Here is a 16,956-nt window from a genome sequence, read left to right as displayed (position 1 = left end):
TGCTGATATTATCCAGTTTCTCCACGGGGATCATTCAACTTTCATCTGCTCTAATATTGTCTCTTCTGAATGACATAACTTCACTGACTGACTGGACTGGCTGGCTGGCTGGCTGGCTGGCTGCCTGGTTCACTCCCGTCTGAAGGGGCGTGGCCTACTGCACAGTCTATCTCCGCCCCCCTGGAGCTAAATGAGAGTTGTCATTAGTTGTTGAGTCGTTGCGTCATGCGATCCATGGAGTCATGCCCAGAGCTTATAACCTCAAGCCATGATGGCGCATCAAATCTGCTGAGACGTTACGGTAGGCGACACCTGCCACTCCCACAAACAGCAGGCTGTAGGTGACTTGGCACAAACCTCCTTACTACAACAAGCCTCATTAACTCTAATCTGCCAATAACGTGCACAATAAAATATTTGACATCCGCCCCATGATTAATGGCAATCTCTTATAATAATAATCATCATCATCACCTAAGAATGCGAAGTAGACTATGTGTGTGTGTGTGTGTGTGTGTGTGTGTGTGTGTGTGTGTGTGTGTGTGTGTGTGTGTGTGTGTGTGTGTGTGTGTGTGTGTGTGTGTGTGTGTGTGTCAGTGTGTGTGTGTGTGTGTGTGTGTGTGTGTGTGTGTGTGTGTGTGTGTGTGTGTGTGTGTGTGTGTGTGTGTGTGTGCTGATCATCTGCATTGGCAAACAGAACTTGTTGAAAGTGTGTAAGTTGCAAACTTCCAGGAAAACACATGTTGATCATTCTGCCACAACCTATTTATTGATGTAGTGATATCGTAATTGCAGGGGCCTTGTGGGCGCAACCCTCGCAAGTTGCATCTTGGGAACTGTAGTCTGCGTGATCAAACAGTTGTCGATGGGCGAGGAGCCATTCAATCTCGAGCCATTACGGAAGAGAAGGTTTACAGTTGTCAAGTGAGCTGGCGATAATCAGAGCAATACCGGAAATACTTCGTTTTTCCCTTCAAAGTAAAAGCATATAATAAGTCACTTTTGAAAAGGGAATACGCATTTTGCTCAATGATTTTGCTTGTACAGAACAGAAAAAATACTCAGTGGAATCAATAGTTAAAGGAACACTCCGCCGATCCACAAAATCAGTCGTACCCAAAAACGGCAAACAGTTTTGCAGGCATTCATTAGTTTGACAGTGAGAGTTGATTTGAGTTAGGTTGTGGACCAGTGATATAAATTCGTGTACAAATGACATCACTGAGTGTTAAATATGGAGCGTCATGATGAGGACAAATTCCTCGCGAAATGAAATTGTTTTACTGTTATGTTCGTCAATAATACTTTTATTTTTGAAAGTAGCAACCAGAAGTGGTGCTGTGCATTCTGGCCGCTTTACGCTTCGATGTGGCTTGGCTTCCCCGGTGGATCTCTGTCAGTATATTTACAACAATAATGGTTTGAAGCCACCACAGTCTGACGTCGCTGATCACCACCGCCAGCAGGGAGGCTCTCCGGCCGTCGGTAGGGGCTTGTCTTGTGTCATTTTATTGTCTCGGAATGAGACGCGTGTTTCCTTACAGTCAGGACTCCTGTTAATGCTTTTTGGAAATATTCCCTATATAATGTTGGCGAGTGATATCCGTCTGTCCGCCTGTTTCTCTGCAGTGGCGTGTGCAGCTTCGCCTGGAGAGAAACACCTGTGCGCCGCTGCTTCCTCTCCTCCACCGGCCACAGTGTGACTGTTGAGTAGGTATTATGGCTGCAATGCAAACCTGTGCACGAACCAACACACCATGTAGCATAGGAGCAAACAAAGAGAGATCTGCTTATTTATATTGACCGTGCTTCATTCAGGCCAATAGCTGGCCATCTGTTTGTCTGGGCTGACATGACACCTTGGCGCGGCTTGGCCTGGTGGTGATGATGACTGCAGGCAGCCCAGCCCAGGCAGGCGTGTAATGGCCAGATGACAGTTGGGCCAGTGAGGGGGTCTGGAGGAGGAGGAGGAAGAGAATCGTGTCTTGTCTGCTTTTTAGATGACTGTGGGTTGTTAGATAACCAGAGAGCCCGGGCCTCTCTCTTCAAAGCAGCGGGAGTATGGTGGGGGGATGTGGGGGTGTCTTGTTGCTGTCAGACAGGGTAGAGAGGGGAGGATCTGTTGGAGGATTACTACCCCACCATTTTTAGAGAGAGAGAGAGAGAGAGAGAGAGAGAGAGAGAGAGAGAGAGAGAGAGAGAGAAGAATCGTGAAGGAGTTGTGATCACTGTTGTTGACGCATTGCATAGACTCCTGAGTTTGGGCTGCTGCTGCTGACCCTTCTCATCATTATGTAATCATCATGCCCAGGCAGTGGTTTTGTATTTACTTTAGCTATATGATTGCACAGACTAACAGCTCGCCAAACCCCCAGAGGACGCATTCACACACTCAGCCTACTGCTGAGCAAACTGTGATGAAGCCTATTATAAATGTGGGTGGGTATCAACACTGTTTACGTTTACATAATTCATCCTCTGTGTGTGTGTGTGTGTGTGTGTGTGTGTGTGTGTGTGTGCGTGTGTGTGTGCTCGTGTGCATGGTGCGCAAAAGAAAGAAAGGAGTTAAATGCAGCAATGTGCCCGGCACATGACTCATGGTTTTATACAGTGTGCAGTACAGTGTGCAGTACAGTGTTTACAGTGTGCAGTACAGTGTGCAGTACAGTGTTTACAGTGTGCAGTACAGTGTTTACAGTGTGCAGTACAGTGTGCAGTACAGGGGTGTGCGGAGAACTGAAGTGCCTTCATAGTGTGTGTCTTTTTCTTTCTTTCTTCTACAGTGTGGTGTGTGCACGGCGCAGTCATTTTGAAGTCCACACAGTGTGTGGGTGAGTTTCAGCAGGTGGTATTTAGATGTGGTGCACAGACTGTGTGTATTATTTAGATGTGGTGCACAGACTGTGTGTATTTAGATGTGGTGCACAGACTGTGTGTATTATTTAGATGTGGTGCACAGACTGTGTGTATTTAGATGTGGTGCACATACTGTGTGTATTTAGATGTGGTGTACAGACTGTATTTTGATGTGGTGTACAGACTGTGTGTATTTAGATGTGGTGCACAGACTGTGTGTATTTAGATGTGGTGCACAGACTGTGTGTATTTAGATGTGGTGCACAGACTGTGTGTATTTAGATGTGGTGCACAGACTGTGTGTATTTAGATGTGGTGTACAGACTGTGTGTATTTAGATGTGGTGTACAGACTGTGTATTTAGATGTGGTGCACAGACTGTGTGTATTTAGATGTGGTGCACAGACTGTGTGTATTTAGATGTGGTGCACAGACTGTGTGTATTTAGATGTGGTGCACAGACTGTGTGTATTTAGATGTGGTGTGCAGACTGTGTGTATTTAGATGTGGTGCACAGACTGTGTGTATTTAGATGTGGTGTACAGACTGTGTGTATTTAGATGTGGTGCACAGACTGTGTGTATTTAGATGTGGTGTACAGACTGTGTGTTTTAGATGTGGTGTACAGACTGTGTGTATTTCGATGTGGTGCACAGACTGTGTGTATTTAGATGTGGTGCACAGACTGTGTATTTAGATGTGGTGCACAGACTGTGTATTTAGATGTGGTGCACAGACTGTGTGTATTTAGATGTGGTGTACAGACTGTGTGTATTTAGATGTGGTGCACAGACTGTGTGTATTTAGATGTGGTGTACAGACTGTGTGTATTTAGATGTGCACATACTGTGTATTTAGATGTGGTGCACAGACTGTGTGTATTTAGATGTTGGTGTACAGACTGTGTATTTAGATGTGGTGCACAGACTGTGTGTATTTAGATGTGGTGCACAGACTGTGTGTATTTAGATGTGGTGCACAGACTGTGTGTATTTAGATGTGGTGCACAGACTGTGTATTTTGATGTGGTGCACAGACTGTGTATTTAGATGTGGTGCACAGACTGTGTGTATTTAGATGTGGTGTACAGACTGTGTGTATTTAGATGTGGTGTGCAGACTGTGTGTATTTAGATGTGGTGCACAGACTGTGTTTATTTAGATGTGGTGCACAGACTGTGTATTTAGATGTGGTGCACAGACTGTGTATTTAGATGTGGTGCACAGACTGTGTGTATTTAGATGTGGTGTACAGACTGTGTGTATTTAGATGTGGTGTACAGACTGTGTGTATTTAGATGTGGTGCGCAGACTGTGTGTATTTAGATGTGGTGCACAGACTGTGTGTATTTAGATGTGGTGCACAGACTGTGTATTTAGATTGGTGTACAGACTGTGTATTTAGATGTGGTGCACAGACTGTGTATTTAGATGTGGTGTACAGACTGTGTGTATTTAGATGTGGTGCACAGACTGTATTTAGATGTGGTGCACAGACTGTATTTAGATGTGGTGCACAGACTGTGTGTATTTAGATGTGGTGCACAGACTGTGTGTATTTAGATGTGGTGTACAGACTGTGTGTATTTAGATGTGGTGCACAGACTGTATTTAGATGTGGTGCACAGACTGTATTTAGATGTGGTGCACAGACTGTGTGTATTTAGATGTGGTGTACAGACTGTGTGTATTTAGATGTGGTGCACAGACTGTGTGTATTTAGATGTGGTGCACAGACTGTGTGTATTTAGATGTGGTGCACAGACTGTGTATTTAGATGTGGTGCACAGACTGTGTATTTTCTGTCGCACATTAACTCATTCAGCCCTGTGAGCGCAGCAACGCCAACATTAAACACAATCGCAATACAGCAGCACTTAAGCCGTTAATAACAGTGTCCTGTTCTCTCCATCTCTCTCTCCCTCTCTCTCCCTCCCCCCTCTCTCTCTCTCTTTCTCCCTCCCCCTCTCCCTCTCTCTCTCTCAGACCACAGATACTCTAAGCTGCGCTGTCTGTCTGCATTTGTCTGAATGAACCATAGAGAGAGCAGCACATCCAGTCCAGATGCCATGCGAGGCAAAACCCCCCCCTCGTCCCCGAGCGCTGAAACGTTAGGCCTGGACGAGCGTGTCATATCAAATCAGCACACTTTTTACAGTAGGGGGCGCTGACGAGAAGAGCTGCCCGCTAGACTCACAAGACACCCCGTGCGTGTTTTAAGGGCCCTTACAGTCAGCAGCACCGAGCAAAGCGGCGTTAACTGCTCTCTCTTCCATCAGCTCTTTGTTCCCCTCAGACTCAGCGCTCCAGAGCAGAGGACGAGAGACGAGATGGAGTGGTCACTGGAGAGTGTGAGGGAGATGGTGGCCGGAGGGATGCAGTCCATGAGGGAGTGTGAGACCAGCGCGTTCGGCACCGCCATGTGCCTGCTGCTGCTGTTTGTGTGGTATTGTTACCGGGTGGGCCGCGAGCACAGCTCCAGCCCCCTGCGCGGCCGCTACGGCGGGGAGCCCGGCCGCGTCGGAGGCGGGGTCCTGATGGGCTCCGAGGGGGGCCGGTCCAAAGGGAAGACGCTGGAGGAGCAGAACGGCTTTGCTTACTGCCAGTCCACCGACTGCTTCCGCTGCACCAGCGCCGGGGACGGCCTCAACCAGAGGCTGTACCACAGCCTGCAGGACTACGCCAAGCGCTACACCTGGTCGGGCATGGGCCGGGTGCACAAAGGGGTGCGCGACCAAGGCCGGTACCTCAACAGCCGGCCCACCATCCAGCGGCCGGAGGTGTTCTTTCTGCCCGACCTGCCCTCGGCGCCCTTCTTCTCCCGGGACGCGCAGAAACACGACGTGGAGCTGCTGGAGCGGAGCTTCCCGGCCCTGCTGGCCGAGTTCGAGAACATCTACCACCACCCTCCGGCGCGGGGCGGCTCCTCTCTGCCCCCCGGCTGGAAATCCAACAGCACCCCCCACGGGCAGTGGTGGACCTACTACCTGGTCAACCAAGGCACTCCTCTGGCGCTCAATGCCAGGAGGTGTCCGCGCGCCTGGAGGGTCCTGGGCCAGCTGCGCACCTTCATCGCCAACAACGTGTTTGGAAACGCCTGCTTCTCTGTGCTGACGCCCGGAGCTCTGATCAGCGAGCACTACGGACCCACCAATGTCAGGCTGCGCTGCCACCTGGGTAAGAGAGTGAATGTCAGGCTGCGCTGCTACCTGGGTAAGAGAGTGAATGTCAGGCTGCGCTGCCACCTGGGTAAGAGAGTGAATGTCAGGCTGCGCTGCTACCTGGGTAAGAGAGTGAATGTCAGGCTGCGCTGCTACCTGGGTAAGAGAGTGAATGTCAGGCTGCGCTGCCACCTGGGTAAGAGAGTGAATGTCAGGCTGCGCTGCTACCTGGGTAAGAGAGTGAATGTCAGGCTGCGCTGCTACCTGGGTAAGAGAGTGAATGTCAGGCTGCGCTGCTACCTGGGTAAGAGAGTGAATGTCAGGCTGTGCTGCCACCTGGGTAAGAGAGTGAATGTCAGGCTGTGCAGCCACCTGGGTAAGAGAGTGAATGTCAGGCTGCGCTGCCACCTGGGTAAGAGAGTGAATGTCAGGCTGCGCTGCTACCTGGGTAAGAGAGTGAATGTCAGGCTGCGCTGCTACCTGGGTAAGAGAGAGTGAACTGCTTCACACCACAGTTCTTTCACCCGTATGGATGTCAAGGCCCCAGAGACTGCAGGTTCTGATTCTGCAAGTTCTGATTCCAGCCAGACACTGTAACAGCAGCTCATCTTTCTGATTAGCACAGGGTTCCTACGCAGCTCTGGGAAGTCTGGAAAAGTCTTACAAATGAATTGGCTCATTTCCAGGTCTTAAATAGTTTGGAAATAAATAAATAAAAAAAGCCTGGAAAAGCATGTAAAATGTTGAGGTTCAGGTCCGAGACACACATAATTCTAGCTTTTATGCGGTTGTTTTTTGAATCCACAGTTTGTGTTGATGATCAGACTCATGTTCAGAGGGGTGCTCTTATTACTCAGCTGCTGCCAGCATTCATGATATCAAATGCCCTGCCCACCAAAATCACATCCAGTCAGGAACATAGGATCTGTCGGGAAAAATATGGAATTTTAAAATGAAACGGTGTAGGAACAATGCCAATCAGTAAATCATATTGAACACCAGACAAAATCTTCAAAACAAATCAAGATCTGGGAAAAAGTATGGAGTTTTTTTTTATAGAAGATGTGTAGGACTGTTAGCACTTTCAACCAGAGAGGAGAACTAACCAGTGAAACCAGAGAGGAGACCACTGACTAACTAACCAGTGAAACCAGAGAGGAGACCACTGACTAACTAACCAGTGAAACCAGAGAGGAGACCACTAACTAACTAACCAGTGAAACCAGAGAGGAGACCACTAACTAACTAACCAGTGAAACCAGAGAGGAGACCACTAACTAACTAACCAGTGAAACCAGAGAGGAGACCACTAACTAACTAACCAGTGAAACCAGAGAGGAGACCACTGACTAACTAACCAGTGAAACCAGAGAGGAGACCACTAACTAACTAACCAGTGAAACCAGAGAGGAGACCACTAACTAACTAACCAGTGAAACCAGAGAGGAGACCACTAACTAACTAACCAGTGAAACCAGAGAGGAGACCACTGACTAACTAACCAGTGAAACCAGAGAGGAGACCACTGACTAACTAACCAGTGAAACCAGAGAGGAGACCACTGACTAACTAACCAGTGAAACCAGAGAGGAGACCACTAACTAACTAACCAGTGAAACCAGAGAGGAGACCACTAACTATCTAACCAGTGAAACCAGAGAGGAGACCACTGACTAACTAACCAGTGAAACCAGAGAGGAGACCACTGACTAACTAACCAGTGAAACCAGAGAGGAGACCACTGACTAACTAACCAGTGAAACCAGAGAGGAGACCACTAACTAACTAACCAGTGAAACCAGAGAGGAGACCACTGACTAACTAACCAGTGAAACCAGAGAGGAGACCACTGACTAACTAACCAGTGAAACCAGAGAGGAGAACACTAACTAACTAACCAGTGAAACCAGAGAGGAGACCACTAACTAACTAACCAGTGAAACCAGAGAGGAGACCACTGACTAACCAGTGAAACCAGAGAGGAGACCACTGACTAACTAACCAGTGAAACCAGAGAGGAGACCACTAACTAACCAGTGAAACCAGAGAGGAGACCACTAACTAACTAACCAGTGAAACCAGAGAGGAGACCACTAACTAACTAACCAGTGAAACCAGAGAGGAGACCACTAACTAACTAACCAGTGAAACCAGAGAGGAGACCACTGACTAACTAACCAGTGAAACCAGAGAGGAGACCACTGACTAACTAACCAGTGAAACCAGAGAGGAGACCACTAACTAACCAGTGAAACCAGAGAGGAGACCACTAACTAACTAACCAGTGAAACCAGAGAGGAGACCACTAACTAACTAACCAGTGAAACCAGAGAGGAGAACTAACCAGTGGAACCAGAGAGGAGAACTAACCAGTGGAACCAGAGAGGAGAACTAACCAGTGGAACCAGAGAGGAGACCACTAACTAACTAACCAGTGAAACCAGAGAGGAGACCACTAACTAACTAACCAGTGGAACCAGAGAGGAGACCACTAACTAACTAACCAGTGAAACCAGAGAGGAGACCACTGACTAACTAACCAGTGAAACCAGAGAGGAGACCACTAACTAACTAACCAGTGGAACCAGAGAGGAGACCACTGACTAACTAACCAGTGAAACCAGAGAGGAGACCACTAACTAACTAACCAGTGAAACCAGAGAGGAGACCACTAACTAACCAGTGAAACCAGAGAGGAGACCACTAACTAACTAACCAGTGGAACCAGAGAGGAGACCACTGACTAACTAACCAGTGAAACCAGAGAGGAGACCACTAACTAACTAACCAGTGGAACCAGAGAGGAGACCACTAACTAACTAACCAGTGAAACCAGAGAGGAGAACTAACCAGTGAAACCAGAGAGGAGAACTAACCAGTGGAACCAGCTGCTGTGTCTGGTTTTAATCATGAGCTGAATAGTCTCAGGTCACGATGGTACATGAGAAATACTGCCTCAAGCTCTGAATTGTTTTTCTGGTTTTCGTTGCGCTTTGATTCTTCTCCCCAATGGTGTCCCTGTGAGACGGTTACAAATAGCAGTGTTTACTATTGTGTAAAGTTAGTTTGCAGGATGCTCTGAAACAACACCCTGTCAGGACATTGGCTACATACAGTATGTCAGGACATTGGCTACATACAGTATGTCAGGACATTGGCTACATACATTATGTCAGGACATTGGCTACATACAGTATGTCAGGACATTGGCTACATACAGTATGTCAGGACATTGGCTACATACAGTATGTCAGGACATTGGCTACATACATTATGTCAGGACATTGGCTACATACATTATGTCAGGACATTGGCTACATACAGTATGTCAGGACATTGGCTACATACAGTATGTCAGGACATTGGCTACATACAGTATGTCAGGACATTGGCTACATACATTATGTCAGGACATTGGCTACATACATACATTATGTCAGGACATTGGCTACATACATACAGTATGTCAGGACATTGGCTACATACAGTATGTCAGGACATTGGCTACTGTGTGGCTACATACAGTATGTCAGGACATTGGCTACATACATACAGTATGTCAGGACATTGGCTACATACATACAGTATGTCAGGACATTGGCTACTGTGTGGCTACATACAGTATGTCAGGACATTGGCTACATACAGACAGTATGTCAGGACATTGGCTACATACATACAGTATGTCAGGACATTGGCTACATACAGTATGTGTGGACGCTGGACAGACTTGTTGTGGTTCTCCTGCAGGTCTCAGAGTGCCTCCTTCCTGTGAGCTGGTGGTTGGTGGAGAGCCTCAGTGCTGGTCGCAGGGCAGCTGTCTGCTGTTTGATGACTCCTTCCTCCACAGGGCCTTCCATGAGGGTAAGAACACATTCAAACGTGATGGTGATGCCTGGTGATGGTGATGTTGTTGGGGTTTCTTTTTATTCCAAGTTTTTTCAGCATTTCTACCATTTTCTTCAGAATTGTACTTGGCCAATTCCCCCTGCTGTCCCGGTCGTTGCTCCACCCCCTCTGCCGATCTGGGGAGAGTTGTAGACTAGCACCATGCTTCCTTCGATATAAACAGTCGCCAGCCGCTTCTTCTCACCTGACAGCGAGGGGTTCCACAGGAGCTGGCGCGCGGCATGGAAGGATCACGCTATTGCCCACAGTTCTCCTTCCCCCAAACAGCTGCCCCGACGGACCAGAGGACACACTAGTGCAGCAACCATGACACACAGCCCACCGACACGGCCAATTGTGTCTGTAGGAACGCCAGAAGCTCCGCTACCGGGAATTGAACCCGCGGTCCTCCGCGGTGGTAGGAGAGTGCTTTCACCTCGACACTACCCAGACTCCCCCAAATCTAGATGTCTTTTTGGCAGTCTGTCTCTTTGGATTGTTCCTTGCAAGAGGATTGACCCAAAAATGCTAATCCCAGAGGTGTTACCCATCTAATCTGAGCCTGATCATTGGTGTCAGGAACCACGACAAGACGGCGTTATTGATTGATTTGTACCTCTGTGTGTGTGCAGGCAGTGCAGAGGACGGCCCCAGGGTGGTCTTCATGGTGGACCTCTGGCACCCCAACGTGGCCGCCGCTGAGAGGCAGGCCTTGGACTACATTTTTAGCCCGGGTCGCTGAGAAGAGGACGATGGGAGAGAGGGGATTAGGCGTGAGTGAGAAACCCATGTCCAACAAAGAGACAGATGGCATTTAGCAGAGAGCAGTGTCTGTAGGATCTTCAGCTTCCAGACCAGCGCTCACATTCACTGTGTAAACATCTTCTCCAATCCAATGACCAAACAATGGGCCTCTTTTATCAGTGTGTCCACATGTAGATCTACCACCACTAAACTGCAGCCCTACTCAAAAGCTCTCACGCAGAACTTTTCAGTCCCCATCAGTCTCAAGTGTCCGTCTCATCTTCATCTCATCATCAGTCTCAAGTGTTAGTCTCATCATCATCATCATCTCATCAGTCTCAAATGTCAGTAGGTCCCTTTTATTAACATGCATTCATGCAGTAGCGAGGGAATCCTTTTGCTTCTCTGTTGTTTGTCTTTTATTTTGAATCAAAATTCTATCTCATTGTCCCGTTGATGTTGACATTGACGTTTCATATAGGACCTATCTGAAACGTCATTGGACAATGACCCATGGCCCATCCCTCAATATAGGTCAATGATGTGATGGGACATTGTCTCATGACGTTTCATATAGGTCAATGATGTGATAGGACATTGTCTCATGACGTTTCATATAGGTCAATGATGTGATGGGACAATTACAAAAGTTACAGCCTTTTAATCAGCTCCCCCATATTATTCCGCCATACAGAAAAAGAACTGAACCATTCAGGTGTCTGATACATTTTCGTTGGATTTTCAATCAATCAATCAATCAACATTCCGGGCAAAGGTTTTCCTTGAATGATTGATCTGTCTCATAATGGCTGGAAGGAATTCTGGGCCAAAATTGTGAAGTTAAGCATTAGTTATTGTCCCTCCACTCCACCACGTTGGCTGCTGGTGGTCTGGCATTGTGACATGCAACTCATGATTAAAAAGAAATGTTTGGACCAATGAGTGCTGAGGGCTACTGACATTTAACCAATCAGCACCACTGAACGGCCAGTGTTGTGCATGAACGTGCTAAAATAGCGCCGTGCATTGAACAAGCTCATATCTTAGTGTACGGTGAGGCTGAGCTCAGCTGTTTGCGACTAATGAACGTGACACTGAGCGTCGTTAACTCCTGCCAGAGTGAACAGTGTTATTTTCACTCTTTTCTCGCTCTTTTCTCACCTTAATTGTGCATTGTGTTTACATGCGTGTGTGTTTACATGCGTGTGTGTTTACATGCGTGTGTGTTTACATGCGTGTGTGTTTACATGCGTGTGCTAACTTGCGTAAGAAAAGGCAGGTTTTGCTGTCAATTTGCCGTGCTGCTGATGCTTCAGTCTCTCATCTTCTCTTCTCTCTCTGTCTAGCGTGGGCGGGACACACACACACACACACACACACACACACACACACACAGTGATGTGTGTGGTAACGCTACGAGGATGTTTTCCTCCTTTCCCCGTTTTCCCCACGACTTGTTTCAAATCCAAAACTCCACAGCTCCTCCAGTGGGCTCCAAGAGAGACGCGAGCCAATTAACCTGAATGAGCTCAGTTTCTGCAGCTGCGAAGTTCAAAAGTCAAAATTGTGAACTATGAACGTGAACTAGTTCATTGTCATCTGAACTTTGAGCTAGCTCTTGTGAAGCGTGAACTTGCACAACACTGTATAAAATGGCGTAACGGGCGGGACAAGTGTGCCAGACCTAATAACAATAATGGAAAAAGGTAGATGCTGCTATGGAGGCTGTACTAAATCGATGAAAAGTACCAATTACCTTTTTAGTTATTAAATTGATCTGATATATCAGGCTAGTTTAGTTATTAAATTGATCTGATATCAGGCTAGTTTAGTTATTAAATTTATCTGATATCAGGCTAGTTTAGTTATTAAATTGATCTGATATCAGGCTAGTTTAGTTATTAAATTGATCTGATATCAGGCTAGTTTAGTTATTAAATTGATCTGATATCAGGCTAGTTTAGCTATTAAGTTGATCAACATTCTATCTCATTGTCTCATGCCGTTTCATATAGATACACCCAGTATCAGTTATTGATGGACATCTATAGGTTTTTGCTTGTGGCCGGTTATCCCCTACTAAAGGCTGGATCTGTCTCCGTCTGTCCGTTTGTTGGTTAGTCACACTGTAATGTTGACTTTGTGCCGCTAGGTCCATTCATGGTCCTTGGTCCATTCATTGACAATGAATGGACCAAGGATGGATGTTTGTATAGCAGATTAGGAGGGTACTTGGATGATGTTTGGGATATATATATACCCTTCTCCCTAGCTACAGGTTCATCACTCCCTTCTCCCTAGCTACAGGTTCATCACTCCCAACCTTCTCCCTAGCTGCAGGTTCATCACTCCCAACCTTCTCCCTAGCTACAGGTTCATCACTCCCAACCTTCTCCCTAGCTACAGGTTCATCACTCCCTTCTCCCTAGCTACAGGTTCATCACTCCCTTCTCCCTAGCTACAGGTTCATCACTCCCACCCTCCTCCCTAGCTACAGGTTCATCACTCCCAACCTTCTCCCTAGCTACAGGTTCATTACTCCCAACCTTCTCCCTAGCTACAGGTTCATCACTCCCTCCTCCCTAGCTACAGGTTCATCACTCCCAACCTTCTCCCTAGCTACAGGTTCATCACTCCCAACCTTCTCCCTAGCTACAGGTTCATCACTCCCAACCTTCTCCCTAGCTACAGGTTCATCACTCCCTCCTCCCTAGCTACAGGTTCATCACTCCCTTCTCCCTAGCTACAGGTTCATCACTCCCTTCTCCCTAGCTACAGGTTCATCACTCCCAACCTTCTCCCTAGCTACAGGTTCATCACTCCCAACCTTCTCCCTAGCTACAGGTTCATCACTCCCAACCTTCTCCCTAGCTACAGGTTCATCACTCCCACCCTCCTCCCTAGCTACAGGTTCATCACTCCCAACCTTCTCCCTAGCTACAGGTTAATCACTCCCAGCCTTCTCCCTAGCTACAGGTTCATCACTACCAGCCTTCTCCTTAGCTACAGGTTCATCACTCCCTTCTCCCTAGCTACAGGTTCATCACTCCCTCCTCCCTAGCTACAGGTTCATCACTCCCTTCTCCCTAGCTACAGGTTCATCACTACCAGCCTTCTCCCTAGCTACAGGTTCATCACTCCCAACCTTCTCCCTAGCTACAGGTTCATCACTACCAGCCTTCTCCTTAGCTACAGGTTCATCACTACCAACCTTCTCCCTAGCTACAGGTCAATCACTACCACCCTTCTCCCTAGCTACAGGTTAATCACTCCCAACCTTCTCCCTAGCTACAGGTTCATCACTCCCAACCTTCTCCCTAGCTACAGGTTCATCACTCCTAACCTTCTCCCTAGCTACAGGTTCATCACTACCAGCCTTCTCCTTAGCTACAGGTTCATCACTACCAACCTTCTCCCTAGCTACAGGTCAATCACTACCAGCCTTCTCCCTAGCTACAGGTTCATAACTACCAGCCTTCTCCTTAGCTACAGGTTCATCACTCCCAACCTTCTCCCTAGCTACAGGTTCATCACTACCAACCTTCTCCCTAGCTACAGGTTCATCACTCCCAGCCTTCTCCCTAGCTACAGGTTCATCACTCCCACCCTTCTCCCTAGCTACAGGTTCATCACTACCACCCTTCTCCTTAGCTACAGGTTCATCACTCCCAGCCATTCTCCTTAGCTACAGGTTCATCACTCCCAGTCCTTCTCCTTAGCTACATGTTCATCACTACCAACCTTCTCCCTAGGTACAGGTTCATCACTACCACCCTTCTCCCTAGCTACAGGTTCATCACTACCACCCTTCTCCCTAGCTACAGGTTCATCACTACCAACCTTCTCCCTAGCTACAGGTTCATCACTACCAACCTTCTCCCTAGCTACAGGTTCATCACTACCACCCTTCTCCTTAGCTACAGGTTCATCACTCCCAGCCATTCTTCTTAGCTACAGGTTCATCACTCCCAGTCCTTCTCCTTAGCTACAGGTTCATCACTCCCAGCCTTCTCCCTAGCTACAGGTTCATCACTCCCAGCCCTTCTCCCTAGCTACAGGTTCATCACTCCCAGCCTTCTCCCTGGCTACAGGTTCATCACTCCCAGCCCTCTCCCTAGCTACAGGTTCATCACTACCAACCTTCTCCCTAGCTACAGGTTCATCACTCCCAGCCTTCTCCCTAGCTACAGGTTCATCACTCCCACCCTTCTCCCTAGCTACAGGTTCATCACTCCCAACCTTCTCCCTAGCTACAGGTTCATCACTCCCACCCTTCTCCCTAGCTACAGGTTCATCACTCCCAACCTTCTCCCTAGCTACAGGTTCATCACTCCCACCCTTCTCCGTAGCTACAGGTTCATCACTCCCACCCTTCTCCGTAGCTACAGGTCCATCACTCCAGCCCTTCTTCCTAGCTACAGGTCCATCACTCCCACCCTCCTCCGTAGCTACAGGTTCATCACTCCAGCCCTTCTTCCTAGCTACAGGTCCATCACTCCAGCCCTTCTCCCTAGCTACAGGTTCATCACTCCCACCCTTCTCCGTAGCTACAGGTTCATCACTCCAGCCCTTCTTCCTAGCTACAGGTTCATCACTCCCACCCTCCTCCGTAGCTACAGGTTCATCACTACCAACCTTCTCCGTAGCTACAGGTTCATCACTACCAGCCTTCTCCCTAGCTACAGGTTCATCACTCCCACCCTTCTTCCTAGCTACAGGTTCATCACTCCCAGCCTTCTCCCTAGCTACAGGTCCATCACTCCCACCCTTCTCCCTAGCTACAGGTCCATCACTCCCACCCTTCTCCCTAGCTACAGGTCCATCACTCCAGCCCTCCTCTGTAGCTACAGGTTGATCACTCCAGCCCTTCTCCCTAGCGTGACTTTGGCCTACTTAAACGTCAGACTGTCATTACGTTCAGTCTCATATGCCTCAGAGGGGTCGTGACAAAGCGGTGGTATTTGACGCCCTGGGAGTGAGAACAGTTGCTGTAACACCTACCTTCCTGCAAGGGCTATGAGATGTTTGATCATTCTTGTTGAGCCAATAATGAACAAGCATTCCCATTTATTGTATTTTATTTGACATTATATTATATTAATCCGCATATCCAGTCATGCTTTATATGGTAAATGGTAAATGGCCTGCATTTATATAGCGCTTTTCTCCAAAACGCTTTACAATCAGTAGGTACATTCACCCATTCATACACTGATGGCGGCAGGCTACCACGCAGGGTGCTGGCACAACCATCGGGAGCAATTTGGGGTTCAGTCAGTGTCTTGCCCAAGGACACTTCGACATGCAGACTGGAGGAGGCGGGAATCGAACCACCGAGCTCTTTTATCCAAAGCGATTAGTGGACAACCCGCTCTTCCTCATATACCTAGAGTGGATGTTCACATTCATATTCAATAAAGACAAAAGATCAGTCAGTGGTTTTGCACATTTGGAACATAGGGTAGAAACTTAAATAGCCATGAATGGACACACAGTCTTCTGCTTGCATCAAGGGGACATGTTTGGGGTGAACACAAGGGGACATGTTTAGGGTGAACACAAGGGGACATGTTTAGGGTGAACACAAGGGGACATGTTTAGGGTGAACACAAGGGGACATGTTTAGGGTGAACACAAGGGGACATGTTTAGGGTGAACACAAGGGGACATATTTAGGGTGAACACAAGGGGACATGTTTAGGGTGAACACAAGGGGACATGTTTAGGGTGAACACAAGGGGACATGTTTAGGGTGAACACAAGGGGACATGTTTAGGGTGAACACAAGGGGACATGTTTAGGGTGAACACAAGGGGACATGTTTAGGGTGAACACAAGGGGACATGTTTAGGGTGAACACTGTGCCCATCGTGACTGATATACAAACTCACCGCCAACGTTTAGAAGCAGGAAGTGTTTGCACAGTGCTGGTTGCATTTAGGCCAACTGTGCACATGTTTCTAATAAAACACATGACATCAAGCCAGATGTCAACAACATCACTAATTAGCTGTTAACTCATATAACTGGGAGATCATAAACACACAAACACCATTCTGTGAGCCTATTTTATGAGTTGAGTTACTTGCACAAATCGTCTCTTATTACCATTCTGAATAAACTGACAACTGTTGACACATATTTAAACGTATTTATTCCTCAAGGTCATTGCATGCGCACACCGTGTTATCTTAACGTTGACCAAAAGAATAATAATCTCATTACCAAAAGCTTCCTTGTTTGATCATTTTCCAATCAATCTCTGAACCGATGCACTCCTTGAGTGAGGTCCAATGTGAAACATGACC

The 16,956-nt window shown here is 47.5% G+C and overlaps 1 protein-coding gene across 3 annotated transcripts; it reads left to right on the top strand.

The window, feature by feature from the left end:
- Positions 1-1,385: 1,385 nt before the first annotated feature.
- On the top strand, positions 1,386-11,113 carry asphd2 (aspartate beta-hydroxylase domain containing 2). 3 transcript variants are annotated; one of them, XM_083644521.1, is made up of 6 exons: positions 1,386-1,485; positions 1,630-1,710; positions 2,784-2,831; positions 4,842-6,032; positions 9,767-9,880; positions 10,537-11,113. In XM_083644521.1, the coding sequence occupies exons 4-6, from the start codon at positions 5,186-5,188 to the stop codon at positions 10,644-10,646; spliced, it is 1,071 nt and encodes a 356-aa protein (XP_083500647.1). In that variant the 5' UTR covers positions 1,386-1,485; positions 1,630-1,710; positions 2,784-2,831; positions 4,842-5,185; the 3' UTR covers positions 10,647-11,113. The 3 variants fall into 3 exon arrangements, with proteins under 3 accessions (XP_083500647.1, XP_083500648.1, XP_083500649.1); XM_083644522.1 differs by lacking the exon at positions 2,784-2,831; XM_083644523.1 differs by lacking the exons at positions 1,386-1,485; positions 1,630-1,710 and having other exon boundaries at positions 2,782-2,831; positions 4,849-6,032.
- The last annotated feature ends 5,843 nt before the right edge of the window (positions 11,114-16,956 follow it).

The sequence above is a fragment of the Poromitra crassiceps genome (assembly GCF_964638095.1).
Source record: "Poromitra crassiceps genome assembly, chromosome: 10".
Classification (NCBI taxonomy): Eukaryota; Metazoa; Chordata; class Actinopteri; order Beryciformes; family Melamphaidae; genus Poromitra; species Poromitra crassiceps.
This window is presented reverse-complemented; position numbering and strand designations above follow the sequence as displayed.